Below are 27,956 nucleotides of genomic sequence, written 5' to 3' on the forward strand. Positions count from 1 at the left end.
TTTGTGTGTCTGATCTCTGACCAGACAGCTTTTTTTAATAAAAAAAAAAAAAAACCAAAACAAACACACCTTACAGTCCTCATGTAAACCCTTGGCCTACAATAATTGCAGCTTAATGATGTGATGGAGAAGGCAGGTAGGATAGCATTTTACTTAAAAATTATTTCCACAGGAAATGATTTGATTTACATTTTTCACGAAATTAGTTCATTCACCAACTGGTTACAGAGGCTACATTGAATTAAAACTAGCCACACAGGTACTTCCTTTCTATTGCACGTTTAGAGTAGGTTCAAGTCCATCACAAAAAGGTTCTTGCAGCCCAAGAGGATGGATGAGTTTAAGGTGATCATAAATGCACATAAGATGTCTGTAGCAACTGGATAAAAATTAATCCCGCAAAAGCTGAAATATACTGAAATGAGACAAATGGCTTCAAAGAGAGAGCCATTTCCTAAAATCCTGACCACAGGAAGTGCGCTAGAGTCCATTCCGCTGAGCTGCTGACCAGACCCTGCAGTTAGGGTTTCTGCGCGGGGGGCTGTGTGTAGTCCTTTGGGCCTGCCGGTGGTGGCGGCCCGGCAGGGTAGTCTCTAGGTCCCGATGGAGGCAAGTCTCTGTTAGGAGAAGGCGTATAGTCTCTTGAACCAGGTGGGGGTAGCCGTGGGCCTGGAGGATAATCTCGTGGCCCAGGAGGACCTAGGGGTCGAAAAGGAGGGTGCCCACGTCCATAGCCTCTTGGATCTGGAGGAGGCGGTAGTGGGCCAGGAGGCAGATCTCTCATTCCTAAGGGTGGGCCAGGTAAGAAATCTCTTGCAGCAGGAGGTGGCAAGGGAGCACCACGAACTAGAAGGAAAGGAAAACATCAAGTTAAATGAAATCTTGCTTTAACTTAAACAGTGAAGCTCCTGACTCATTCCTCATTTCTTCACTGTTTGGAGCAGCTCTAGGGTGGATCACTGTCACATGCAGACTTCCCAGGCCATGAATTATATTCTAGTGACTTTTGGCTCCTGGTTTCCATTTTAGACTAAACAAGGAAAAACACCTCCTTAATACCTTGACATTAAGGAGGCTTGAAAAAACCCACCTGTCCAAGCTTACTGAGCAAGACAGCTAGACCCAAGAAGCACGGGGAAGCTGTGTGCTAATGGATGGCAGATGGCAGTTCTGCAGTAGGCTTCCGAAAAGCATGGTAGGAAAAGTTAGGTTTCAGCACACGGCAATGCAACTGTACCTAGGGGCACAGGAAGAGGTCGAGGCCCAAAGTGCCCACGGAGAGGAGCTGGCGGCGGTCCGTAGCGAACAGGTGGTGGAGGCGGAGGTCCCATCACTGGGGAGGTCATGATGGGTGTCCCAGGGAAAGAAGGTGGGCCTTTGGGACTAGCATTAGCCTGTGCAAGATTAGGTTACACTTCAGTGTGTTACGCACTGCATCAGAGAAGTATTGACACTGCTGAACACCACAACCACTCACCAAGAGGTGGAAGGGGGGTGGGAAAGAAGAAAAGAAAAAAACCACACCCCAAAACACATTAACCAAGTAGAAAATAGGGAGAGTTACTGCACCATCATTGTCCCTTCACCCAGAACACTGCTTGCACTACCTAGCAGTGAGTGCTTCATGTACCTTCTGAGATAACAAGTTTTCTTTAGCTAAAGCTGTACTAAAGAAAAGTTCAATCCCTTCTGAAGTGTCCTCAGTGGACATCCCTTTGGTAAAGGGCCTGGCACCCTGAATTACACACGGAATTGTGCTTAAATACCAAAGGTAAGTCAGCTTGTTAGGATTACTGTTGTAGTCACTCCAAAGTGTTTGCCTATAGTCCTTAACACAAAAGATCTCATTTTCTCAAATCTGTAAGAACCAGACAGCAACTGTTCATTGTTAGAGAAACCTTTTGAGACAGAGGTATAAGCTCTCAGTTAGTTTTGCAGAGCATTTTGTTATTTTGCAGTTCAGAACACCAAGCCTGTTATTCCTCTCCATCAAAGCAGAGTAACACCATATTCAGCCTCTGAATACTCACTGTAGCTGGTTCAATAGATGAAGGTGAATCAGTAGTTACACAGGGGGCTTCAGACTCTTTGGGAGAGGGTTGCTTTTTTTTTTTTGGACAGCAAATAAGGATAGTGACAGGATATAGACAAGACAGAACACGATACAGTTAAAGCAGCTGCAGGAAGTACAGTGAATCATGTATTAGAAACGCTGCCTGAAGGTTTGGGTTTTTTCAGCTTACCACTCCATCCATTGCTGTGGAAGGGGAGGAGGTTCTCGGCCCACTACTGATCAGGGATGCTACAGCAGGCCCAAGATCTGTAAAGAGAGCCACAAATGCATGTCTTACCATGCTTGGGATAAGAAACATGGTTTTTAAATTACATAAGTGAATAAGTTGCAGGCCACATAACTTACCAGGAACAGACATCCTTCCAGGTAACTCTGGTGGCCTTCGTGGAACAGGGGGACCATCTACCACTGTACCTTAAGGGAAACAAGAACCCCAGAGATCCCAATTAACACATGACTGAGCTATTTCTACTTAAAAAAAAAAAACACAAAAAACAAAACCAAACCCCCCCCCACCCCAAAAACAAAAAACCCAACCCACAAACACACACCAACCACTCATCTATGTATTAATAAAGCAGATATCAATACTTAACACTATCCCTAGAACCAAGATCAGACCTTAGCGCTCTTGGTTTTGTAGCGTAAGAAGTAGTTACTACAGAAGGAAAGCTTCACTGCTTACCAAATTCACTTCTGGAGCCTTCCCTTCGAGGAGCAGAAAGGGGCCGAGCAGGCACTTCTATCATCTGTGTGGGTGATGGATTTCCTCCACTCACAGGTGATGGGCCAAAAGAGCCATCTCTGCTTAAGGGCCCTATGCCAAAGAAGAAAAAAACCACTCAATTTACTTTTCTACAATTTATCATAGCTTTTTTTTTTTTTTTTAGGATATACTGACTCAAAGACCAAAGTTTTGGGAGAAACAGCAGCTTTTACCTCGTCGTGGTGGGACTTGGCGATCAGGTCTGCCTGGAGTTGGCTTTACAATTAATGGTCTTTGAAGCATGACGATTTTTTGGTTTACTTCTATTAATCTAATTTTAAAAAATAAAGGTTTTTTTATTATTCAATTAATACATGTGAGTTATATTTGTTATAATGTAACAAGGCAAACTGCATTGTAAAATGTTACAGCTTTCACTGAAAAATCTTATTTTAACCACCAAAACGGTTTAATAGTAGTTTAAAATTAGTAACTCAAATGCACACTGCACATTCTGAGCAAGCAGGCTAACTAAGCACCTTGCACTGTTTAAGCACCTTCTCTCCCAAGCAACACACAGCATGTTCAAAGAGCAATAAAAATGGTCTGTACTGTACTTACTTCTGTCTCAGGTTGGCTGCTTCTCTTTTTTCTTCAGCCAGAGCTCTCTCAGCAGAGCGGGCAATAAGCTATTAGGAAAAATTTTGCCAGCTGCATTAACTGCACCAACCTGAAGTCAAATACAAACTGTTTGCATCAAAAAAGGAAGAACATTCTTACCCAATTGTCATGTGCCTTTTTCTCATGAGCAGCAATCTGAGAAGAACAGAAACATCTTGTTTATTTTGTCCAACTACTAGTATTTCCAATAACTCTCTACAGAGCATTGGAATGATGCAGTAAAAGGTGACACAATAACCAGCAAGCAGGAAGTTTACCTGGTTTTTGTAAGATCTCTCTGTTTTTTGCAATTCTTCCTCCATATCTTGGATCCTTTGCCTGTACAAAAGGAAAAGAGGGGAAGGAGAGAGGTTTAAATGAATTTTCTTGAATAGCTGAAATAAAGGAAAACAACAGCCTTCAGAAACTGAAGTTACTTGTAAACTTTCACTTCCTCAATGGCCAGCACGGCTTTTTCATCTGCAGCAGACAATTTCTGCTCCTTCTCCTGACGCTCGTACTCTTCCTGGGTTAGTTTTCTGTATAGGAGAAGAAAAAAAACCAAAACAAACAAAACCACCATATATTCCACCATTCTACACCTACTACAACTCAAAAATCAGGGTATTCCCCTGCTAACAACAGTGATAACAGAATCTGTAATAACAAAGAGATAGAAATACTGTCTTTTGAAACCAACAGACAAGCCCTTTTAGTGTAAAACCTGAAAATTAAGGACACAGAGTTGCCTGGAAAGTTGTGTCAGCATCTAAAGATTTGTCAGAATGTAACAGTTGCAGACAGTTACAGTGGGCTATCCTTCACCTCTCCATTATGTGTTTACTACACCTGGATCCTGAAGTTATGAGGTCAGGCAGTTTCACTACTTAAGTGCTCTATAGCCTCAATTCCTTAGCTTGTTCCAATCCTGTGCTTCGCCCAAAAAACCACACTTGAACCTTAGAACTTTCAACTGCTTCTCCACCACAATTTCAGCTTTCCTACAGAATTTAGCTGAAAATGTCCCTGAATCCTATCTCAAATTTTCCCCACAAAACTGAGATGGTATTACAGACATTTCAGTAAGTAAGCAAGCAAGGAATGAACACAGATAGGCAACTAGTTCTTCACTGCTAGCAACTCATTCATCTCAGCTGCCACCATGAACTCAGCCTCAATTTAGCCCTTTGAGAATGCAAAAAGCTCACAAGGCTAAATACTAAGTTTCTACATTATGAGAATTAGAGTCACTGAGCTGAGATCAGAGTAACTGACACAAATCTTAATGGCCACTATATTCTCCTTGACAATTTCTGGACAATGTAACAGAACAACCAGAGAATTTGCAGACCAAGCCACCCATCTCCCCTCTCCAAAAGTTGTTTGTTTGTTTTTTTAATTGTAGAAGGCAATATCATGTGTGCAAAGTGACAGTCTTTTTGGAATCTCTTGAATGGTGGAAAAAGTAAAAGGGGTGCTAGCTTCAACCATACCGAAACGGTAGTCATCACCTTTCATTCCAAATACAACTTCAAGTTATTTGATCCTTCTGAGCAAAGAGCATTTGGATAGTGCCTATGATATAATATGCTATGTTGTGGAAGAGTAATGCAAGGCTTACTTCTGGAGCGCCATCTCTTTCTGCTGGTAAAGTTCACCAAGAATCTCCACTTTCTGCTGTAGTGTTTTGCATTCATTTTCCAGTCGAGCTTTGGCTGACTGGAGCGAACAGGAGTCATGTTCTAATTTTTTTATTTGCTCTGTTGGAGAAGCAAAGGTAGGTGAGGAAGTTGAAGGAAGTTGCAACAAGAACCGTTATGCCACTTAAACACTATTTCTTTTTAAACCACAAACAGCATTTCATCCTAAGCAATTCTTTTGCTAAGCCTACCTTCCAGCTCATGTCTTGCTGATACTTCATCACTCAGTTTGGATTGCAAAAGATTTCTGTCTTCTTCAACTATGGATAACATAGTTTTTACCTGAAAAGAGGAGCAAAAAGTTTATGATCTTAGGTGTACCAGTAATGTGGCTGCATTTATTAGATATCTTGTGCAGCATACCCTGGAGACATCCATCATCTGCTTAATCTGAGTCTTCATCTTCTCACTCTCATTATCTAGAAGAGAAAAATATATTTGTTTTCCCTGTTTCTTAACCCCCAATTCCCTGGACTCTACAGCTGTTAAAAATAACACTGTCTACACTTTAATCTGGGATAGATCTCCTTACATGGTCAGAAAAGAAAAAAAAAAAGAAAAAAAAAAAGAGGTGGAGAACAAAGCACAATAGCAATTCCATAACCAGCACAACAGAACTATTAGATTTATTCAAAAAAGCGTTCAGAAGATTACTTCTTGTCACTTCTTCTAGCCACCACACTAATATTAATGTGAATGCGGTATCTGTTACTGGACATAGTATCTGAAAAATCAAAAAGTGGGAATTTCCAGCCCACATTAACCATACGGTTAGAAAAAAGGAGAAAAAAAAAACCCAAACCAAAAAACACGGGACTTCAAAACCAGAGATGTAGCAAATACATGTGCAACATGAGGAATGACAAACTGCTGAGTAGCTTTGAAAACATCTATCTCAGTCTTTCAGATTTAAAAGATGTGATTACCTAAATTAATTATCGATCCTGAGGTAAGCACAATACTCATTGAAATGTCATATTAAAAATAAATGTAGCATAACAACAAAGCTGAGATTCTCAGCTTTCGGAATGTTCTTAATTACTAACCTTTATACACAATCTTTAAAACTGTGTCATTACACTTCCAATATACCTAAAAGGCAATCTAAAAGCAATTACTGGCTTTTTTAATGGTTTCTCCGTTCAGTCAGGAGAAATTTTGCATTTGAGGATTAAAGCTGGCAGTCTCTTAACCCACAGGCAGCTACATGCATGAATTCCCCTCATTCCCCATATGACATGACATGAACATACCACTGCATATGCTTTAGCCACTGGACATATCAGCCAGCTGGTAGGATTACTGTACCTGGCAGCTCTCCATTGGCCAGATCGTCTCCTGTGCTCCATTCACACCCTTCGCCGTCCTTCTTGGCCTCAGATGCTGAATCCATATCGAGCTGCTTCAGCTGCATAATGCAGTTAGTTAAAACCTAGTAATGAAATCAAAGGTTCACTGAAGAAGAATCACTCTGCATTTTGTAAAGTATTTCAAAGTATTTTATGATGTGTAATATTTAAAGCAAGCTTGTTATAAAGAACCTACTTCAATTTCATTTTCCTTGTAGGCAAGTGCTTCTTCTATGTCCTTCTGAGATTTCTGATACAGTTTGATCTGCTCACTGAGCTCAGTATGCCTCTCACTCCAACCTTCAGCTTCTTTTAGCAGCTGTATGAAGCACCAAGGCAAGATGATTACTTGTTTTATTTTTAGTAAAAGGTATATGTAATTAAAGTCTATTTTACTGCCAGCTCTGGTGATAACTGATCACCACAGGTCACAGATAAAGAGTAAACTTCACAGTTATCACACTCATCAGTAATCCATTGGTAGAACTGGATGCTGGGAATCTTTCTGCAGTTTATATTATTAGGTGATGTTACAAATTTGACATTTTCTCAGCTAATATCCCAACATCAGAACCAAACTGCTCACACACGTCAAAATAGGAGGAATTAATTGCAGTCCAGATGTAATCAAATCACATTCCTTTAAAAGGCCATCTACTTCATATGTAGAGAATGAAAACAGACAGATATTTATAGTTATTTGTAAAAGAACTGTCATAACATTTCAGGGCTAAAGGTCCTCCCCATTTAGCTTAGCTTCTCCCGATCATGCAGTGACTACTATATTAGCACAGACTTTCTGTGAGGTTGCTGACAAAAACTGAATCACTGGAACTAGCAAAGCCTTTGTACTGAAGACATGTGGCTCACCTGCACAAAAAGCCTGTGCAGGCAGGCGCAAGGGGTTTAAATTTTATCTTGAAAATATGAAATGTGGAATTCTGACACGTTAAGAAAACAAAGACACACTGAAGTTATACTCAAGAAAACCAGGAATCAAGCCCCAATATTTTGATCAAAAGAGAAACAAAGTCGCCTGGCCTGCGCATAACTTACTTGCTCCTTGCTCTTTTTCAGCCTAGCATTCTCTTCCTGCACATGATTAAGCTCAGATTTCACCTTTTCTTCACTTAGTTTAGCTTCATTAAGGGCTATCTGCACCTAAATATGAAACAAAAAGGAACAAAAAGACATAAAGTCAAACTGTAACAGAGTAAGAGCTATGTATTACCTGGTAAAATGTAAAAGAAAAAGGTATATATGCACAAACAAGATGGAACCTGCCAAGCTAGCATTTTCTATTATATTCTAGATATGAATTTTCCTGGTACAAGAACTTGTGACTGTTGAGAGGGTGTAGATAATGTTTTACCTCTGAAAGCTCTACAGAATGCACACTGATAGCCTCTTGAAGTTTCTCCAAGGACTTCTGGGTTTCAGAGATCTATATAAGAAAAAAAGCAGTGATTTTGCATTAGCCTGGTACATGCCTTAGCCCAAGTAATTATTTTACCTGTGTAATTTGGAAGCATAAAAGGAAAGTCAAAACTACCAACAAATTTCCATTTAAAGCAGCCATTAAACTAGCAGCAACATAGCACTGCCTTATCAGCAATGTAAGAAATGGTAACATACAGCACATTAAAATCAACTTCCCCCTGTGACTGCCTGTTTGTGGCTGGGAAAGTTCCCTGTACACCTGCACAGTCTAGAACGAAAGTAACATGTGCTGCTGTCATTAGCAACAACCTTTGATCAAAGCAAGACCAAAGAACTTGTTGGAGCTTACCATTACTACAGAAAATCAGGCTTTAAGAAGAAGAAAAAAAGAAGAAAAAAAAGAAAGAGGAAAGAAAACAAATACCTCTGGACAACAAGAATGAGGGGCAGCTTAGAGACCTTCACACTTACTATAGAACTAGATGCTTCCTCTATGTACAAGAAAACATCCCTTACCAACCTGAAACCTTCAGCTCATATTGTTAAGGAACTTCCTGGCTCTGGCTATTAAGTATTAGACTAGCCCATGACTTGAATACATTGGTTTGTGTGTGAAAGCACATAACCACAAGTCCATCAAGATCTTACAAAAGAGAAGAAAAAAAATAAAATGGAAAAGGTAAAAATAGTAATACAATCAACAGATTCTCCCCCTTGAGCTTGGGATGAACCTGAAACTTCATTTCAGTTCTCTTTTTGAGGTGGTTCATCTTGTTTGCTCTACCTCTATTTGATTACCCATGAAGTTGTGACCAGCTTTTAGGGCACATTAAGTTAAGGACAATATCAGCCATGAGTGTGATCGCTCTTACCTTGTTCTGTTTCTTCTCATTCTTTTTTCTCTCTGTTTCAAGCATTGTGTGCAGATTTTTTACTTTGTCATCTAGCTGACGATTCGCTTCTTCCAGTCCTTTGACAGTGACCTAAAAAAAAAAAAAAAAAAAAGTAAAAGACCAACTAAAGCAAGCTATTTTATTGATGTTTTTGCTTTCTGTACAGAGAAAGTTAACTGTTTCTTACCTTAAGCCCTGCAGTTTCATCAGAGAGAATGTCTTTCTGTTCTTGGGCCACTTTCACAGATTCTTTTGCTTCTTTTATCTAAGAACAGAAACAACCAAACAGAACTGAGGAAATTGTCAACATAATATTCAGTAAGAATAGAAAATAAAAATATATTAGCTGTTGCATTGACTGTCTCATTAAACCAATAACAGAAAATTAGGAAGCAACGGACGAGAACCTAGAACAATACCTTTTGATCGTATTCTGACATCTTTTCTAAGATTTCTGTTTTTTCTTGCAGAAGGTTTTTAATCTTTTCAGCCAGTTGCTTTTCAGTCACTAGGAAGAAAAAGAAAGCTTACAGTAACTGTACTTCATATCCTGGGGAAAAAAAAAAATCAGAGCTATCATTACTACCACTTTAGGGAACATTTTCAAGTAAGGACTAAAGCATAAATCAGGATAGTGTCAGTTCCCCAGCAGTCAGTCCTTTCTACAGCATCTCCAGCTTTCATTTAAAGTTAGGATTGAAAACAAGACAGTAAAGCATTGAACACTGACACAAAGCATATAGCTCTTGCATCCACTTCACAGAAGCTGGTAACAGAACGCACAGTAGAGCAGAGTAAGGTGCTGGCTACACATAGGTGAGGTATGTTCAAGGGAAGAACTAGCAGCGAGGATGTCAGAGCAGTCTCAGACTGCTGCTGCGACACTCAGGGAGATGCAACACCTTCCCTAACAACCACCTCTTTCTGCTATATTGAAACTGAATATTTGGTCACCAAAGATAACAGGATGAAAGCTCTGAAGGACCTACTGGGAACAGAAAAGAGACTGTCAGCTAGCAGACAGCATCAGTAAGCCTCAAGGAACTGTATCGCTTTCTAACAGACCTCAAAAGGGCTGGGACTAAGCAACAGTTCTTTAGGCATGCATTTGTTTATCAACCCAAACAAGTTGCCAACCAGCCCTTAGGATTCAACAAAAATCTTTAAAGTACTTAAATTATTTTATTGCAAATTAATTTGAAAAACAGCCAATTGTCATTCTTTTTCAAGTCCTAAACCACTCCTGTATTTGAACACCCCAAGCCTTGTTTGCCTCACAGCAAATCTTGCAGCACAAACAGGAAGCACTGGTTGTTCCAACTGCATCCCAGAGGGTGCAATGGCAACTGCTGCTCCTCCTTCCCCTCCCACATGAGGGCTTCTGGGCCAGAGGGTCCCCAGCTCTTCCTGCTCCGGGGAGAGGAGAGCCAACAACCAACCACTGAGGTACAAGATAGCTCTCAGCAGTTTACAGGGGGCAGAAAACCCTGCATTAGCTTGGTCTCCCAATTTTACTACTGTCATGAAGAGTGGACAATAGATTTTACCCTTGGGGCTCCAAATGTAGTCTATCTTTTAAAGCTTTTTTGTCACTGTTAAAATTCTTCTATTTTGGATAAAGATGTTAATAACAACGTGACCTTTACCATGCTTGAAGAGTATCTATTTGTTCTTACCTTAGTAGTTTCTATACAGTATCATACAGAAGAATATTTGGGGGGTTGGGGGGATTATACCTACGTTCCTCATTTTTTTAGGGCAGGCTGCTAAGTAATTTCTACACCACCAATACCAATGTTTCCCCCCCCTCTAATAATTGTTCTGTAGTGTAGAAATCACCTTACAGATCTAAAATGGATTTTTTCAGCTCATCAACTCTGCATTGATTGTATAGAAGGCAACTGCAGTATAACTACAATGAAACTAGAGAGGAATGACTGACAAGTAATATGGTTTGTGAGGAAGAAAGAGGCAGAGTTCATGTGAAGACAATTCTTTCATATTTTCATTTTGTATTCAATTACGAATTTCAGCAATCACCCTACTTTGCATTCTACTTCTTTTCCATTCACTACAGTTTAATTTTATATACTTGAAGCTAGAGAAACACTCTCGTAAAAAGCAATGTGCTAGCCACAGGAATATCTGCATATTTAGGTCTACATTTAGAAGGTCTCTCTGCAGCTGCACAGCAGTCAGTTTCAGGCTCCCCCCAATCCAAAAAGGCAAGAGGAACTAGCTACTGCTTTTTGTGAGAAGCAACAAGCAAAAGCAGATCTACTGCTAGTTGGAAAACCAAAACAAACTTTGCCCCATTACCATCATACCAGTAAACCAATGGATCCCATTTATGTTGAACAAGGTGGAGTTTTTCCTTGCCCTTTAATTTGCAGGTGTGAGCTGCATTGTTTCTCCTAATCAAAGCATTATCAAAAGCAAAATTGAAATCCTCAGATTCAAGTAAGTATCATCTATTGGCCTAGCTTACACTGTAACCTTAGACTTATCATTCTCCTTGAAAGGGAGTGAAGATGAATACTTGGTCCTCTGAAACAATCTTCAAAACTTTTACATGCCTAAACATCAAGTACACTGAAAAGCACAGAGAAACTTACCTTGATAAATTCTACTCTTTACCTACAGAAGAGAGGGGGGGAAAAAAAAATTAGCTATAAAAAGTGATAAATGAAAAATTTTATTATTTTCCCTATAGAAAAAAGTCACCACTTGTACACAGATTCAAAAGTATATGGAAAACACATCTATCACTGCCAGCAAGAGTGTTGAATAACACTACAAACAAGCTTAAGCTGTTTTCTAATAAAAGCTTCTAGGTTAATGCCCTGTCCTACAGCCTTAGTAAACGTCTGTTTACTCAGTCACTAAAAGGATAGCAGTAACTGCCCACATCCAATCTGCAACAAAGAAAACGAAGCCATTTTGCATCAAGCGACAGTCATGAACTTGCAAACACAAAAACACTTGCATCCCAGTTCTGATCCTTTTAAAGCAATCTATGTTTACATGACAGTTGCTCATTTCGAAATGAACACCACTGAAGAATTTCAGAAGCTTTCTTTTTATGCTGTTATATTAGCACTATGTTGCATTTGAAACTGACCTAGCGTAGTCAATATCAAAACTAAGCAGGGAAAAAACTACCAATATTGTTACAGATAATATTTAGTTTTATTATTTTTGTCAAGCAAAGATAAAGTATTCCACAGACTTCCAGGGCATATCATCACTGAACCAGACAGCTGTAAAATAAACTGTCCTATTTGATTTTCACCTTAGTTCCCAAGGAGATGCACTGCTATACTTGAGAGCTGGTGATGGTATTTTTCTTGCACAGAAAATTATCCATGTAGAAAAGAATAGGACAAATGGAGAGTGAGAATAAGAGTGGAAAAGGGGCTCTCCAGTGAGAATTAAAATCAGGTATTTAGGTTTCTAAATGCAGCACCTATAAGCAGCTGTGCAATATGAAGGGGGGAGGATTAACTGCTTGTTTTGGAGAAAGTCAGCAACAGGCTCAAGCACATGGAAGGCTTCTCATTTCAAAGGTATGCTGACCCTTCCCTTGGCCTTCTTGATTTACATCATACCTCCCTATTCTGCTTTCAAAAATGCCCCTTACTAAAAAATCTTCAGTTAATAGCTTAAAGGAAATGCTTCTTAGCTTAAAGAAAATTACAACTTACTTTAGCTATTAAGCCCAGCACGTAGTTCACATTAATGCTCTACAGGAAAAAAGTAAAAACGCAAAAGACTACATATTGCTTTGACCCCAGTAATGCTGAAACAGTTTAACCATACAAAAGACTGCGCAGTAAGTGAAATATCAGCAGGCTTGCAAGCATGAAGTATACTCACTGAAAGGCAGGTTCTCCAGAAAATTATAGCAAGCGTGGCAATTCCCACTAACGCAGTGATAATAATAGGCTCCCATGGAAGTCCATGGAAATCAGGCCCAGGACGAATTTCCTCAGGCAGGGTAGCAACCAGCTGAAAACCAACAGCATTCACAACTATGAATATGTTTTCATTAAATACTCAGGCAAAAGAAGTAGTCTGCCACATGCTCTTATTCCTCTCATAAAACCAGAGAACCATCTAGAGCTTTCTTGCAGTTTTTCTGTAAACTGAAAACCGAAAATGAAGAAAACCACAAAGCAGCTCGATGGCTTGCATTTCAATTCACAAGTCTGAGTATCTGGAAGACACCTGACAGTAACAATCTGTTGGCAAAGAACAGCTACACCAAAATAAGCCGATGCCTGCATTTTGCATTACACAGCACTAGCAGTTATTTGATCCGTTTCCAAATAAAGCTATAAGGATGGAAAAATATAGAAAAAAAACCCCAAACCAACCCAGCTTTACATCTAGATATTCGTAACAACCCAGTAAAAGCAGCTCAGATGTTTTCCCTCCTGTCACCCTGGTCACAGGGTCATATGTCATGTGTCTCGTCATACGTCTCTCTGAAGGCCAGAGAGCACCAACCGCCTGAAAAAGGTGTGAATACCTGGTACAGTGTACAGGGCTGATAGAGACACGGCGCTCGGAAAATAAACTGTACAAGCCACGCAGAAATAGCTGCCTTCTCCCTGGCCGCAACCGACAGCGGCGTGAGATTAAAATGCGGGCAGACGCTTCCCCCCGCAAAGCCCAGCCTCGGGGCGAGCTGGTGTTTTCGCAGGCGCCCTCTCCCCCCAAGGGCCGGGGCGCGGCGAGAGGCCAGGCAGCGATCCCTGCCCGCGCCGACGCCAGCGGACGCCCTCGCTCCCGCGGGATTGCCCCACATCGCGGGGCGGGGGCGAGGAGAAACGGCCCCTTCACGAAGGCGGCGGGGCCGGCGTACGGCGGGGGTCACCCCCCTCAGGGACGCGGAGCAACATCCGCCTCGGGCCGTCTCGCTCGGGGCGCCGAGTCCCCCCCGGTTGGGACCGGCGGAGCCCCTTCCGCCGCTTGTCACGGCCGCCCGCCCGCCGGCCGTTAACGGCTCCTCAACGGCCGCCGGCGCTCGGTGCGCGCGACAGCCCCCTCCTCCCCTTCCCCCCCCCGCCCCGCGCACCTGCAGCAGCCGCCGCGCCGGGGGCTCCGACAGGCGCGCGCCGCCGCCCGCGGGGTCCATGGCGGCGCGAGCCAACTTCCAGGCACACGTCAGCCCTGAGTGACAAGCCCCCGCCCCCCCTCCCGGCCCGCGCGCGTCATCGGCGCGCGCCGCCGCCCGCATGCGCAGCCGCCATCGCCGCCCCTCACCTGCCGCAGGAGCTGCCGGGCCGCGGCCGCAGCTTCGCCGAGGGCTCCCCGTGAGGCGGCGCCCGCCTCTGCCCCGCGTCCTGCGGGCCGCCCGGCGTCCTCGTCGGGGTCTGGAGGGAGAGGGAGAGGAGTGTTACCTCACGGAGCGGCCGCGCCCGCCTCAGCCGTCGCCAGCAGGGCCTGCTGACAGGGGAGGGCTGCAACGGGGAACGCGCTTCTGCCCCCCCCCCCCATGCAGTTTCTGTGGCTTCTTAGGCGAGATTTCAAATTACGGTCCCCGAATCTCCAGGGCACTGAAGAGGCAAAAGTCCTTAGAAAGGGTACTGACATTCCACAGGCTGCTTCAGAAAAGGTACAGCAGAGGGGGATACAGATAGACAAAGTCACTTTGCCAAGCCTGCCTCAGCACATACAACTTCAGCAGCACGTCAACAACAACAAACCAGCACACACTCTCCAATTCTTAATCAATAAACCTACGTCTTCTAATAAGTGTACAGCACTGTTAGTATGGCATAAGCTTTAAACCACCTTCACTTCTACCCCCATCTGAAGCCTGTCTCCTCTCACCTCTATTGTTGCCACCAATTCAGGTTAGCAGATTCAAATACCCACTTGCCCAGCCTGTTGTTACATTGTGCAACAGTTTCTGTGACAGGGGTTCTACGAGCACCTGCCCTGTCTCTTCTCAGCACTTTTAGCACTCCTTATAGGAATTCCTAGCAAACAGCATTTAACCACCATTAAGGAAGGAATGGAAGATGGTCTAAAGTACAACTGAACATCCAACTGCTTAACCACATAAGTAGTCCATCACCCACTTAAAATTCATTAGGTGTCTTTGCATTCAACCTAGAGTTTCCCTCAGAACTTAGAAGCTGCTCAAAAGTGCTTGGTGATGGGCATGGTACAGTACTTCAGTAGTGCACAACAGCTAAGCAAGATGTGCCTGAATTTTTTCTAAATAGTCAGCGAAGACAGATTTATTAAGCATAATCAGAGGTGAACGCAGAACAGCAAAGCTGAGCTTAGCACCAAGAATGGAGTCAAAGGTAGTTTCATGCCAAACCAGAGCTGGGGAAGATGATGGCAATAGGATCCCTCCTTGGCATAATGATGAGTCAGCATACTTGCTCCAGAGGGAGAAGGCCTCAGCGGAACAGAGTCAAACATTTCTCCTACTCCAACAAACACCTTAGCCAGAAATTATTGAACTGCTTAAGGGAAGCTACACTCCATCTTTCCTGGAAGGTAATATAGCCCAGAGTCACAGGTTAAAAAGAGCAAGAAGAGACAGTGCATGACCCGATAGCCTAACGGTTAGACTGGCAGTACCCCTGCAAGGAGGGGGAAACCTGGGCTGACGGTATGCTTCCAGCGATTTCTGCTCTTTATCCACTACCATCCCGAGACACAGTCCACCAGCCCAAGCACAGAGCTCTGACTACGACGCTTACCGAAGAACTTCTCTTCTTTCAATAGTGCAAAAAGCTACTAGAAAAACCTCTCTGTTGAGACGAGTGGCAGCAATACAACACTGCCACTAGAGGGACTGTCAGGGATTAGTGAAAGCCATCAGGATTACAGCAACACACAATGAAAATATTAGCGAAAAACTTTGGTATTTGCCTAAAAGCCATTCAACCATGCTCCTCTTTAATAGCAAAGGAACAAAATAACCCAATTCCAAAAGGTTACCTGCAGCAATATCTTCCCTTGCACTCTGTCCTGAATCAATTGACCCAAAGGAAGTATCTTCCAGCAGCGATCCTCTTTCACTATCATACCCTTCTTCAGCTTCTCTATTATCCAAGAAGTTGGTCTCTTCATGCTCAGGTGGAACATCAACAACCCTCTTCTCCTCCTCCTCAGTAGGCTGTTCTGGCCTCTTATCTTCAAGTGGCTGAAATTCCTGATTTCTTTCATCCATGGCATTTGGGTTTCTGATGGAAACTCTGTCATATTCAGCCTCTTTTGCACCATCTGTGACAGACAAGGAGACATGATTTAAGCACTGAGCTAATGTGTATTTCTTACCCACAGCTGTCTCCAGTGAAATACTGCATTTGACAAAGCTTTCTTGACACTCTTTAAACAATTCAGCTTGTGTATTTCTTCCAATATATTCTCAATCAACTTTCAGTAACATCTAATTAAATGTTTATATGGAATTTATGCAAGATATCAACCACTGACCTTACAATGAAATATTGCAAGGTGAAATATTTTTGTCGTTCTTGACTTTATCAGAAGTCACATGCTTAACATGTACTACTGTAAAAGGAGCCTTGCTAAGAGCATATCTTACCACCTCGCACATTGATTAGAAAAAACTGCAAGTTTGCAGCAGACTCTACCACTGGTTCTTCCCCCCTCAAAAGATTTGTTTGTTCAGTATTTCTACTTATGCACTCTTTTATGAATGTGGGCAAAAATATGATAATAGAGGCACCTGAGATTTTAGGTGCATGGATTTAGTGCCTGAACTTTGCATTAATCACTGGATCGCTTATAATTAGGTGCTTGCTAGTTCAGAAAAAAAACAGAGTGCTCTAAACCCTCCAGGAAATTCAGCACATTATTATATGTGAATCCCTATTTCTTGAGGAGGAGGTGTAGACATGACCTGAGTGGCTCCTTCTAACCACATCTATGCATGGATCCCACTTATCTTACACAGAACCTGGCCCATAAGAATGGACATGCCGAGCTCAACATTTTCTACTGGGATTTGTCCCTGGGCCACCCATCACAATGCCAAAAATATGCATTAAAAATAAGCAAAATCCCAGCAGATTCCACAGGGCCTCTTTCAATTCTGCCCCCTCACCCTCTTCTTAAAACTTCTCTGGGTTACACAGTGTGGTCTGGGATAGGGTTTTACTTCCATTTCATCTATTTATTAACTAGTTTAACAACCTACCTTGAACATGCGGCTGATCATCTTCATGCTCTGGAATAGATGCAAGTGGGACACTCTCACTAGCAGATGAATATTTACTCCTTAAGGAATATATTAATTCTTGAATATCATCCATCAGTGCACTCTCCTCATCATACAAATCCATCTCCTTCACCACCTCCTCTTTATTTTCTGCCACTCTGGAATCCAGAACTTTTCCTACAACATCCATAATGCTCGATTCTGAAAATTCAAGTATCTGGTCCAAAGCTTTTTCTACATCTTCATTGTTAAGGCTTGCTTTCTGAGCAAGCTCCATCTCTACCTTCATGTCATGAAACATGGCTTCTATCCTAACCACGTGTTGAAGCCCAAGGTACTTTTGTAGACGTATTACACGCTTTTCATCAAGAAAATCTCTCATTATTGTGAGCTGCTTCACAGACTCACTGAAGTCTGTTACAGTATCATTTGTGGCTGCTGAGCTGTCAGCAGGGCTGGGGAAATGCACAGATTGCTGGTGGTCATTTATTGTATGCTCTAAGTTTTGCACCTCTTTTGAGTCTCTCTGTGAAATGCCCTCTAGGAGATGATCTTTCCTTTGGTAAAAGTCATTGTTGTCTTCTGTGTCAGGAGATTGGAAACTATGTTCTTCCACAGCTGATGGTTCCTCAGCTTCAGAAGACTCCTCATCACCTTCCACGATATGTTCCATCTCATCCAATTTAACATCTTTGCTCACCGGTACATCAACCTCTTTGTTCCCAGTCTCACTTGCATCTTGCATGCCAATTGCTTTTTTAGCCTCCTTAGAAAATGAGTTTGTTTCCTCTCCTGTTTCGTAAGTAGGATTTGCGGTTCCCGAAACAGCTTCACTTAGTAGTTCCAATTCAGGGTTTGTACTTTTGGCATTTAGTGTACCACCCTGTACATTTACAGCCCTTGCTTTTGACAGCTTTGCACTGGCAGCATTCTCATCTTCCAGTAGCTCTTCCTCTACTTGTTTCAGGTCAGGGTCGTCTTCAGCATCTGGCTCTTCAGATTGCAATTCTGGTCTTAGTGTTCTCTCTTCAGCTAAATTTGTGCCAAGATTTCTGTCTGAATCTGCATCCTCAGTACGAGCAGTTCCTTGCTGAGTAAGATTCTCTGTATTAGTATTCTGTGTAGTGCTTTTTGATTTTTCTTCAGGGGAACTTTTCTCAATGCTTTCTTCAAATACTGTCATCTTGCCAAGATTTCTTGAAAGCTCTTCTTTCATATCTGCCTCCGAATACTCAGTCTCATTTTCCCATGGCATAGGTTGCTCGACAGCTCTTCTATGACTTGGGACTCCTTCCCCTGCAGGGGTTTCTTTCATGTATCTCCTTTTTATTTCAGGTTCTTTGTTAAGAGAGGTGTTTTTTTGATTTTCATGATCGGTCTCCCCTGTTTGTTTCAAATCTTCTTTGTGACTTAGAAGTTCATTCTCCACAGCAGGCATTCCATGCTCCAGTTTCTCTTTCAAGAGGTCAGTATCTTCTAAGTCACTTTGAGATGCTTTTTTTACCTCTTCCACTAGTTTGGCTGGAACATCAACAGAAGGCTTGTTCTCAGCTCTTCCTTTCTCCTTTGTTTTCTCCCATAACTTTTTGTGCTTTAAATCACTTTCCAAGACCTCTTCCAAGGTGTCATCCTCAAACTTTTTCTCATCTTTCTCTATCTGAGCAAGTGGCACTCTTTCTGGACTTTTGTGGATATCACCAACAGATGGTTTTAAAGCATCTTGCTTGCTTTTAACAAATGATTTGGACTCCAGATCATCTCCTGGACTAGGCAAAACATGAGGATCAGGTACAGCTGTACTCTTCAGCTCTTCTGTACGTGACCTAGTTCTATCAACCATGAGCTGCTCTTCAAACTGTTCAGTTTTGCTTGTTTTTTCTTTTGAACCCAGATCACCTGTACCTACAGGTTCCTTTCTAAGGAGTTCTTTGGAGAGATCCTCAGGTTGAGTTGTTGCTGGTGCTTCTCTTTTACTAATTAGCACCACTTCATCTTGTTTCTCTTTTGTTTGTTTAGATTTGTACCTGTCCACACTTACGCTGTCACCCAACTTCTTGCTCTTACTGAAGGCATCTTTAAGAATTAATGCATCTGAATCAGGTTCTTCCTCATTGTCTCTTTGGTTATTTAGCTCTGTAGCACCCTTTGCATCTTCATCAGGTTTATGATTTTGTGACTCAATGCCATCATGTTCATCATCTTCTAAATCCATTGGGGATGTAATTTCTTCCTCTGCCATAAAAGACAGCAAAGGGATTTCCTCAGACTGATCTGCAAAGTCTGGCTCCTCCTCTGCATCATAAGCATTAATGCTCAAATCTTCATTAAAATCATCTTCCAGTGATGTAACAAGGCGAGTCACTTCATCATCTGATACAACAGCATCAGCAGTTGAGCCAAGTTTTGTTTTCAAGTTCACAGAGAGCTCTCTGTTTAGAAGCGTATAGGCATTGTCTTCTTCATTCTCTTTGTCAAGTTGACTGGTTTCACCCTGAGGAATACTAGTGTTTTTGGTATTTGCACTTTCTAGCCCTTTTAGTCTCCCGTGTAGCATTCCTTTCAAGTGCTCATGTGCAATTTGATCTCCCTGAGAGTTTTCTTCGTCACTGTTGACACTGGAGTCTTCCCCAGTATTTTCGGCTCCTTCTGTAAAAGAACTGTCTACTTCCTCTGTCATGGCAAAGGCTTTCTTGTCTTCTTCTGTGCTTAGCTCAAGATTGTCTGTCTCCAAAGCATCAAGAGACTTTACTGTATCAACCTGTTCAATCTCCTCATCTCTTCCAATTCCTTCAGCTGGTTTTGTCCCTGGATCACTTGATTCAGTTTCCTCTTCATTTGCTATCGTCTCTTGCGATGACTTCAAAAGCTCATCCACATTATAATTATCAAAATCATCCCTTCCACCATCAAAACAAACAAAGTCTGTTTCCTGAAATGAAAAACAGTACATAGTCACAAATATTATTTTCTTTATTACAGTGATGAGACCAAATCCACTTGGTTGGTTAGAGAGAGACACAGCAGCAAAGTAAATTACATTAATCATGCAGAATTAACCCATTGAGTCCTTAACCAAAACTCTTTTTGAAATCAGTGGAAGTTTTGCCCAAGGACTCTTAAAAACCTAAGTAAAAAGCTTATGTCTTAGCCCTGTCAAAGACCTCCTGGTGAGGAACAAACTGGAAGTCAGCAATGGAGTTGACAGTATTATACTTTACTCATCATATATCCTGCATTAAGAACAAGTCTATTGCTGAATGCCAGTGAGGAGAAGAAAACAAATGTCACTAAGCTTATTTGTCACAATCCCTTTTAGCGGGTCTCTCCTCAAATGACCAAGTCCTCCAAGCAAGAGCTGCCTGTCACACAATTTCTGAAAAATAAATTAAACAGCAGTGCAAGCCACTGAACACGACTTCATCAGGGTCTGAAGCTGCATCCACAAACAGGCCTTACTCACACAACTAGCTATTAGTGCATGAAAGACATTTATGTGTGTAAGGGTTGAAGGACCAACTCTAGAATCAAAGGGCTAAGTGTATCAGGTTTTGTTTTTTTCTGATAATACTTTAAACTTTGAAAGTTTAGGAAAAGAAACAATTCTGAATACATACCAAACAGGCTATGTGCGAGCCAGCTAGCAGCATTTCTAGAGCTCAGTCCAAACAGATTTTTTTAGAAGAAAACCAGAGTATTCCAGAAAAGAAAGATCAATGCCCACATTTTGGGCTGATGCTTACACACCCATCAACATAAATAGCTGCACAAACGTTCCACCCTGCAACACACATGTGCATCTCTGCACATATGTAGCTGCCTACTAACAAAAGGTAACTAAGGATCACTGATATTCCCATTCTCCTTCTCAGGGATTTTATTGAATGCCAAGTTAAGAACCAGTAAGAAGCCCAATTAAAAAATAACAAATAAGACTTACATCTGTTGGTAATTCTAGCTCCTCATTGGAATAATTATGATTTATTTCAAGTAAATCCTTTGGAAAATATCCAAAATCACTTCCAACCTGCCAGAAAACAAACACAAGCAAACAAAAAGCAGTAAAGCGGCTTTCAAAATTGTGTGACTTAAAATTCTTGTTACAGACACTAGTAACAAACACATCAAACTCACTCTCAAGTATTTCTAAATGAAGTTTAACACAGTGAATAAAAGAAAAAGATTGGCAATACCTTTTTTATGCAAGAGTTTTCCTTGATGTTTTATACTTACATTTCACAACACCCTTGTGAAGTTGGTAAGTTTTACTGTTTATGTTTTAAATCCTGACTCACAACAAATTATTAGGAGAGCTGGAAGTGAAGCCCAAGCATTCTGGCTCACATGCTTTAATTGCTATTGTGCGCTCTCACTAGCACCACATACACCTCAAGTATTTTCTCAAGTAGTAAGTAGAAGAGGATCTTTGACTAATAAGATTTACATCCATGCACAGTATTGTAGCCTGAAATATGCTCACTTTGTACCTTAAGGAATGAAAAAATAAATTCTTAAAGCAAATTTTAGGAAAGTGCAAAATTGTACCTGAGGTAATAATCTATTCTAAAACCCGTGTGGAAAGTATACCCCTCTGCAAATGCATTGTTGCTCTTCAGTGACTAATACAAGCAAAAATCAGTTGCAAATGGCTATTTCCAAGCAAGTCAATGTTCTAAGCCAAGGCAAACACTAGAAGACAAGAATCTCTTATCAGTCACCGGATAAGATCTACACAGTAACGCTCTCACTTGAGAGTTCTGACAACAGCTGTCAAGAAGCCAATATTAATAGCGTGCTATCACTACGCAGATTAGATAATCCAGGCAATTAGAGCCTGGTGGACACACCTCCTAGAAAGGTACAGAGTTCCTAGATGACCAAAATATCTGGGGGAAAAAAAAGTCTTGGTCATTTCCTCAATGTTTTGTTATAGGAGGAAGACGACAACTGCCCATTTTCTTAAGAAGTTTGTTTAGGAAGAGCACTCAGTTAAAGATCAAATTAAAAAGGCAACCAGTTATGTCAAAACAATTAGGGATATATAGATATATGTATTGTTACACTGATATCACTGAAATAGGTTAAGCTGGGCTCAAGTTTTCTGGATTTACAATGGCATAAAAAAAAAGAAGAAAATTGTATCTAGTAAATAATATGTACTAATACTTTTTGGGGTTGGGGTTTTTTTGTTGTTGTTATGCAAGCAAAGTATGCACTGATACATTATAGGGCTTCCTTTTTTAACTATTTCTCATTCAAATCCCACCTTCCATAGTCAATATCTCTGAAGTTGTTTACACATACATTAACAACAACAACAACAACAAAATCTATTACCTCCCTACCTTTTTTAAACACATAGAGATACTCCCTTATAGAAAAGAAATAATGTATGCAGGTTTATTACTGGGAATTACTTGGAATGGGAAATTAAACTAGACAAATCAAATCAAAAGCTTGCCCTTGTGTGGTATACTAGTTTTATTCTAAATTGGCCTCTTTCTCTCTACAAACTTCTATTCCAGTTTTAAATTATCTTTCTGAAAACAAAAGCCAAAGCTTCAAAGTAGCCTCCTTACAGACTAATCTCCATGACTACCATTATAATTAGGCATCACAATTTGAAATTCATTTAGTGTAATCCAAGCTGCTGACCATACAAGTCCTCTGCAGTGACCCAGTTTGCCACTTATGTGGTTTATGAGCCATATGGGATCTGCATGCCCAAAATTTCATCTGCTCTTCTCTCTACAAATACTCTCTTGTAAGGGAAAAAATGCCTCATTGTGCAAATAAAGGAAACATTCTTCATTCTCTACAGACATGAGAGAGGAAAGGCATTATGAATGCCAAGTAAATAAGGGAGAAAAAAGTGCATCCTTCATTTCCACTCCCTTCCCAGCTAAAATACCGTGGGTGGATAAAACACATCGCTGTGTGTACAGCACCTGTCCCCACCAGTGCCCACGTGTGACAGCCAGCTGTGGCAGATTCACCAACCACTACTGACCAAGAAGCCAGACCCTCACACCACCTGCCTCATCGACAAAAAACAGACAGCTGGGAAAGAAGATGTTCAAATGTTTTTAATCTTAAAGCCCACACCCCTAAAGCACAAGCATCACAGGTACCTAAAATTGCAGAACATTGGTCAAAGAAGAGTTGGTTTTGTCTGCCCTTACTGAATGCTGGCACTGTTAAGAAAACACAGAAACAACAGGAAAAAATTCCATGATCCTCTGGGTCCTCTAGACATACTCTCTTCCTGTCTTACCTTAAGTTTACCCCTCCTGTCTTCCTTTTTATTACCCTATAAGATTTGAAAACAAAAAACCAAACAAACCACCACCCAAAAAAAGCCACGATCTGCAGCCAAGTCCATTTCTTGTAATGTGAGGCCAGAAATAGTCCTCTCAACCTTGAATCAAAGGAATAAAGTTCAGCCCTTTGCCATAACATAAAATAACAACCTTCTGCAGCAAGAATTTAAAGTGTCTTTGTTGAAATGTTTTGTTAAAAAGCAGCAGTTTTTACCTGGAATTATCTGAAGTAGTTTTGGAGTTCTGGACCCTGCTAAAGATGAGGGCAGAGTAGAGCAGAAATGCATAGGAGAAAAGTCTACATAAACACAACCTGACGGTGTAAACGATGTGAGGTGGATGCTGAAGAGGAGACTAGTTTTAAAGCTGGACACAGTGCACTGGATAATGAGAGTAACAGGTGTGCTCCACCCTTTGGCTTTGGGAAAACAAAATCAAGTATTTTCCTGGAACTGACTTATTAATGAAATTCATAACATAAAATCACTATTAAATAATGGTCATAGAATATTGTCCAAGCATTTGTCTTTGCTTTATTAATGAGGTTTAGATAGCTCTGCTAAAAACTGCATTCCATATAACGTATAGAATAAATATAATAACTGGGTCCCAGAATTTTTTCACATGCAAATTACTCACTGAGCTCAATGGGAGTTCTGCAAGCAATAAAATATACAAGACTGGGATCATAAAATAAAGGATCTATTTTGTCAAAATACAGCATGCTTGCTGGCACAGGGCAAAAAAAAAATAAAAATCAACAATGGCTTGAAAAGGGCAGAGGGAATTAGAAAAGCAAAGGCAAATAAAGCCCAGACCCAACTGCTATAGATTTTTCAGCCTTGGTGAAAGGCTTCTCTCTTATCAGATCATCTCCCTTCAGGTCAGAAATACTATTGTATTTCTCATGGCTCCTCAAAATTGATTTCAGGATTAGAGCCTGTATTTACAACTTGTTTGAAATAAGCCCCAGGTTGCAGTAGTTGAAGCTTCTCATACACACACTCCCCTAACCTCTGCCCCCCTGATCTGAAGATCAGAATAGCAGTTATCCCTTGATTTCATAGTTTCCATTATGCCCAATACTTTCCCCCAAAACTTTGGGGAATGGAAAAAGGCAGTAGGGTAGATGCATGGGATCAAATGATACACACGAGCACACATAAAGCCACGTGACGAGATCCCAAAAAGACTGCGGCAGAAGGTAACATGCCTTCCATTGGAATTTGTTCGATCACAGACATCACTAGGTAGCCTGTTTTTAATTAGCAAGCAACAGCCTTCCCCTAGCTCCAAGACTGCACACAGCAGGCACGGCTGGTCTACATAAATCAAGTTGCCCCGCCAAATCTGGCATGGGAAATCAGTCACATTGCATGAGAGAGACCCCAGCACTACCTGTAAGTCAGGGACAGCGTCAGACGCGCCAGTGCCCTACTCAACACGCAAGGGTAGGCACCTCTGACCCCGCTGCAGCGTTTGCACGGTGGTTGTTGCAGTATTACAGTTAATGCAGAAGCAGTCAATCAAACCAGGGAAAAATGAAATAAGGGTTATAGACTAATTCCTTTTAGTTGGTGGCTGTCATCACTGCCCTAAAAGGAACACAGAAAATAGCGCAACACAATTAAAAAGTGACAACAAATAAAATGGAGCTCTGTAATTCTTTTAGATCTGCAAACTTCAGCTTTTACTTGTTAAACTTAAAGCAAACATCCTTTTAACTTGGAGACACACCTAACTGTTGCACGAGCTTCCTATCAGTGAATAGTTGAACTGAATATTAACTCGGCAATTACCTTAAACCTGCTGTCTGATCTTGCAGCCTGCATTACACCTTGTCAGAAGATGGAAAATTGGCCCCACGCTGCTACTCTGCGTCTCGAGAACTGGCAGCCCTGGAAACCTGTACCAGCTAATTAACCAGATTATTTATAGTACAGTACGCGTCAGAAGGGAATTACCAGCATGATACAATTATAAACTCTTCTTTAACCACTTGCTGCAGTTTTCTGCTCTCTTCCGTATCATTCTAATTGGATTCAGCTCCTGCTGAGAGCTTGGCTGTCCACACCCCGCCTGAACAGGTTAGAGAAAGTGATACATCCTGATTTTCAGTAAACCACTAGTCCCACAGTCAACACCCAGGTGCAGCTTCGAGCAGCCTAGACCACTGTTAGAGGCGATTGTCTATCCCTTGTAGAAGACCAGAGTAAGAAAGGAGGTTGAAGTAAATGATTTGGACGCAAAACAGTACATAGGGGAAGCGGTCAACAGGGACGAGGTCTAAGCAATCTCCAGACTGCCAGCATTTTCAAGGGAAGTCCACAAAAATTGCTTTTCCTCCAGGGTATCTATGTTCTGCTTCTGTCAGGCAAATAAGGTGTTTATCATGAAAGCTGAGAGGAGTACTCTATGAAATAACTGCAAGTACAGGGACACTCCTTTTCCATTAACCCTGTCTGGATTGCCTAAAGACGATAACAACTCAGACAAGGCCACTACTCTGCAAGCTGCTACAATGTGTTACTGAAGCTGAGAGACAGACCTTTTAAAAATCGAAGTTACCTTAATTCTCTTTAGTTTTACTACTTTTTTCCCTCCAATTCTGCATGCAGCTTAGATAAAAAAGCAGAAGATGGCAGCTGAATATTAGGAAGAGAAACGTGATTAAAACATGGACATGGAATGATTTTTAGCAGGATTACAAAGAGCACAGGATGAGACCACGTCAGGGGTAAACACAAGCGCAGGCTTAAGCCTCCCTAGACAGGAAGGGAGGCTCAGCTTCCAGGCAGACTCCTGGGCCACCACATACAGTGCCGCAATGAGAGGTTTTCCACACAAAGGCAGTTTTCTAACAGTTTTTAGCACACATTAGCATTGCCCATTTTTCACAGCACTTAATGCCCTAGGTTTGATCAAACCGCATCCCATTTCACAGTGGTCTCAAGACAATATGGCATTTGTTATGTTATTTAACTACGCTCAAAACCTTAAGTGTTCTACAAAGCAAAAGGAAGGAAAAAAGATTACCAACAGAAAGCACCAAGAAGAGCAAACAGAACAAATGTTTTACAGTACTTACACTTCCAGCCCAAAGCTCGGTTGATTTTCCTATTAGTTTGTAATATACATACACGGCTTCTCCCTTCTTAAAATTTACAAAGCGACAATCTGGACCTTTAAAATCCTGCATTGCCTTCCCTCGGCACATTAACACTGTCCAAAGAAAAGAAAAAGAAGAGTATTACTTTAAAAGCAATAATAATAAAACAGTTTCATGAAAGGGGTCTTTGCTAACTGGCAGAAAACAAGACCTCCCTGCACACAGCAGTTTCCTATTTTCCAGATTGGGCCAAGAGATAAGAACTTAGCTGGAAGTATAGCTAAAATAAGAGATAATTTTTTAAAAAACGCAAGCTCACCGATCAAGACAAGTGTTTGACAAAGTACTCGAGGATTACATTTCAGAAGTACGCTATGAAGCCAATTATTACATTAGACGGGCTGAAGGATGACATCTGTGTCCTAGTGAATCAGCCCTGAAATTATTCAAGGCATAAACAACACCCAGAGAGCGGGTTTATTACAAGAGGGTTTTGCAGGGGGGGAAAAAAAACCCAAAACAAAAGCAAACAAAAAAACAACAAACCGACCAACCAGCCCAAGGAGCCGTGGGGATCTGAAAACTTGGCCGGCAGGAGAGGAACGACGCGCGTCGGCGCCGCGTTTCCATTTTCCCGATCCTCCCCGGTTTCCCCGCCGAAGCCGGGGCGGGGGCTTTGGGAAATGCCCCCCTGAGGCAGGCGACGTTTGCATCTCTCCCCGCAGCAACTTCCCCGGGTGGCGGGGAGCTGCCTCCCGTTCCGCGCCGAGCTCCGGGGACCGGGCAGGGAACCTCCCGCACCCCTCCGGGCGCTGCCGGGCGGGGGTCCCCCCGCCACCCACCCCCACCATCCCGCGTCCCCGCCGCCCCCACTCACTGCTGCACTCGGGGTCGGCGCAGCGCTTGCGCTCGGCGAAGCGGCGGCCCAGGTCGGTCCCGGCGGCGGCGCAGAGGAGGGAGGGCGGCGGGGGCAGGAGCAGCAGGAGGGCGAAGAGCAGCCGGGGGTCCGGCGGCGGGGTTGCGGCCATGTTGGCGGGCGCCGGCGGCGGGGAGGGAGCAGACACGTCAGCAGCGCCGGCGGGAGGGCGATGTGGCGGCGGAGGAGGGACCGGCCCGGCCCGGCCCCGCCGCCACGGCGGGAGGAGGAGGGCAGCGCCCGGATCCTCCCTCCCGGCGGCATCCCGATCCCGGGCCCGCCTCCGCGGAGACGAGACCCCCCCACACACACACCCCGCGGCCGCCGGGCAAGAGTCCGGCTCGTTTTCAGGCTCCCTCCTAGCAGGGGGCTCTCCCCGCCCTGGAGGGGTGAGAGGGAAGGTCCTGCCCCTTGTTTGTGCTTATTAATGGCGGTTTTCTCTAGCAGGGGATCGCTGAAGCAACGAGAATAGCCCGCAGCGGTCTGACCACGGTGCAGAAAAGGTGTGACTGCCCCCCCGCACCCCCGGCCCAAGGGTAAGGATGCAGCAGATCCAAACGTGCACCTCGCTGCTCTCCCT

At 42.4% G+C, this 27,956-nt stretch overlaps 2 protein-coding genes across 3 annotated transcripts in view; one reads left to right on the forward strand and one right to left on the reverse strand.

The window, feature by feature from the left end:
- The window catches only part of AIDA (axin interactor, dorsalization associated), a 34,576-nt gene extending 31,487 nt beyond the window's left edge, over positions 1 to 3,089 (forward strand). The window contains exon 12 of the transcript XR_012652462.1: positions 2,965 to 3,089. The gene's annotated coding sequence lies outside the window, so the exon portion shown is untranslated. The remainder of the gene's footprint in view (positions 1 to 2,964) is intronic.
- Positions 1 to 27,507, reverse strand: MIA3 (MIA SH3 domain ER export factor 3). 2 transcript variants are annotated; one of them, XM_075042579.1, is made up of 29 exons: positions 27,338 to 27,507; positions 26,440 to 26,573; positions 20,972 to 21,058; positions 17,014 to 19,963; positions 15,789 to 16,073; positions 14,091 to 14,200; positions 12,699 to 12,830; positions 11,438 to 11,459; positions 9,242 to 9,330; positions 9,010 to 9,087; positions 8,802 to 8,912; positions 7,862 to 7,933; positions 7,546 to 7,650; positions 6,686 to 6,808; positions 6,449 to 6,572; positions 5,504 to 5,559; positions 5,332 to 5,422; positions 5,062 to 5,200; positions 3,878 to 3,979; positions 3,719 to 3,779; positions 3,561 to 3,596; positions 3,402 to 3,469; positions 3,014 to 3,111; positions 2,760 to 2,891; positions 2,420 to 2,488; positions 2,244 to 2,320; positions 2,031 to 2,102; positions 1,238 to 1,394; positions 1 to 846 (listed from the first exon to the last, which is right to left on the reverse strand). In XM_075042579.1, the coding sequence occupies exons 1-29, from the start codon at positions 27,486 to 27,488 to the stop codon at positions 521 to 523; spliced, it is 6,057 nt and encodes a 2,018-aa protein (XP_074898680.1). In that variant the 5' UTR covers positions 27,489 to 27,507; the 3' UTR covers positions 1 to 520. The 2 variants fall into 2 exon arrangements, with proteins under 2 accessions (XP_074898680.1, XP_074898681.1); XM_075042580.1 differs by lacking the exon at positions 2,031 to 2,102.
- Positions 27,508 to 27,956: the final 449 nt, after the last annotated feature.

Source organism: Buteo buteo, chromosome 12, assembly GCF_964188355.1.
Source record: "Buteo buteo chromosome 12, bButBut1.hap1.1, whole genome shotgun sequence".
Taxonomy (NCBI): domain Eukaryota; kingdom Metazoa; phylum Chordata; class Aves; order Accipitriformes; family Accipitridae; genus Buteo; species Buteo buteo.